General features: G+C 57.2%; 1 protein-coding gene across 1 annotated transcript in view; it reads left to right on the top strand.

Annotated features, from left to right (window-relative positions):
• Positions 1–261: 261 nt before the first annotated feature.
• LOC113405386 (voltage-dependent L-type calcium channel subunit alpha-1S-like) overlaps positions 262–1,272 on the top strand; it is a gene marked incomplete at its 3' end in the record, with an annotated part of 6,013 nt that continues 5,002 nt past the window's right edge. The window contains exon 1 of the mRNA XM_026646568.1: positions 262–369. Coding sequence (XP_026502353.1) covers positions 263–369 — 107 coding nt within the window. The remainder of the gene's footprint in view (positions 370–1,272) is intronic.

Here is a 1,272-nt window from a genome sequence, read left to right as displayed (position 1 = left end):
CACCATCACAATTGGCAGCTGGGCCAAGAACGGGCTGTGGAGAATGAACTCCCTGGAGAGACTCCTGTGGGGTGGGGCTGAGGCTCGCTGGCTCGGTGGTACATGATAAGCTTCCTTTACTGTGCCTATTCTGTGGATCTAGAGAGGACTTAAGTGTCCAGGGCTCCAATCTGGCTTCTTTCATGAGCAGCAGTCACTAAAAAGAAAGAGGATCAGAGGTGATCTGCCCCATTCCCATTAACTCCCCTCTGCTCCCCTTCAGATGACCGCATACGGTGCATTCCTTCACAAGGGGTCCTTCTGCCGGAACTACTTCAACATCCTGGATCTGCTGGTGGTTGCTGTCTCCCTCATCTCCATGGGAATTGAGTAAGCACCCGTTGTAGCAACAGGTCTGCCTGTTCAGCAGAGGATAGGGCCATCTGCTGTGCTGTCATCTACGTTGGCAATAGAGACGTAGGATGGGTTAGGCCACTGGTCTGTCTAGCCTAGAATCTCACCTCCAGCAATGACCAGTAACTGATGCTGCAGATGGTAGGGATGCACCTGGGCAGACGCAGGGCTATAGATGGAGGGTGGGGAGTAATTCCCTCCTGATCCCTGTGACAATCAGCCTGTGCCCAGAAGCATGTGAGTTGGTTGATTCCCCTTGCATTAGCATTCATACACTATTCAGTGCCACAAAGTCATCCAGCCATGCTGTTGGGAGTAAGGAAATAAACAACCCCTGAGAATGGGGAGGAGAAGCTATGCCATGAATTGGATACGCAAGGATTTTGTGGGCAGGCACCCACTTCAATCTGGAATTGCCTTCCTCCTCCCCCAAGTTCCTTCAGGACTCCTGGGTTCTGTTCCTCACGGTGGGTGGGAATGTGGGCTAGGGGCTAGGGCTCAGGACAGGGATGTCAGCGATCCTGGGGGCTAGGCCCAACTCTGCTACTGATGTACTGTGCAGCCTCCTGCCCCTAACAGGAATGGTGGGAAGCGCCTGGAAGTGCTGCCTTTGGGGAGCTCTGTCAAACTGGATTGCAATCCCCTCCTAGAACACATGACAGCCTGGCCCCGCCAGAGCATGCTCCCGGCCTGTCCTCCTGCCCCTGCCGCTCTGCACCCCCCGGCCTGCCTCCTGCAGCACACCGCCAGCCTGCCCCCCAGCACGCCCCTTCCCGCTCTGTACCTCCCAGCCTGCCCCCTGCAGCACACCGCCAGCCGGCCCCCCCAGCACGCCCCTTCCCGCTCTGTACCTCCCGGCCTGCCCCCCAAGCATGCCCC

Source organism: Terrapene carolina, unplaced genomic scaffold, assembly GCF_002925995.2.
Source record: "Terrapene carolina triunguis isolate 2854851 unplaced genomic scaffold, T_m_triunguis-2.0 Scaffold35280, whole genome shotgun sequence".
Taxonomy (NCBI): Eukaryota; Metazoa; Chordata; order Testudines; family Emydidae; genus Terrapene; species Terrapene triunguis.
The sequence above is the reverse complement of the archived record's forward strand: the minus strand, read 5'-3'. Positions and strand labels throughout refer to the sequence as shown.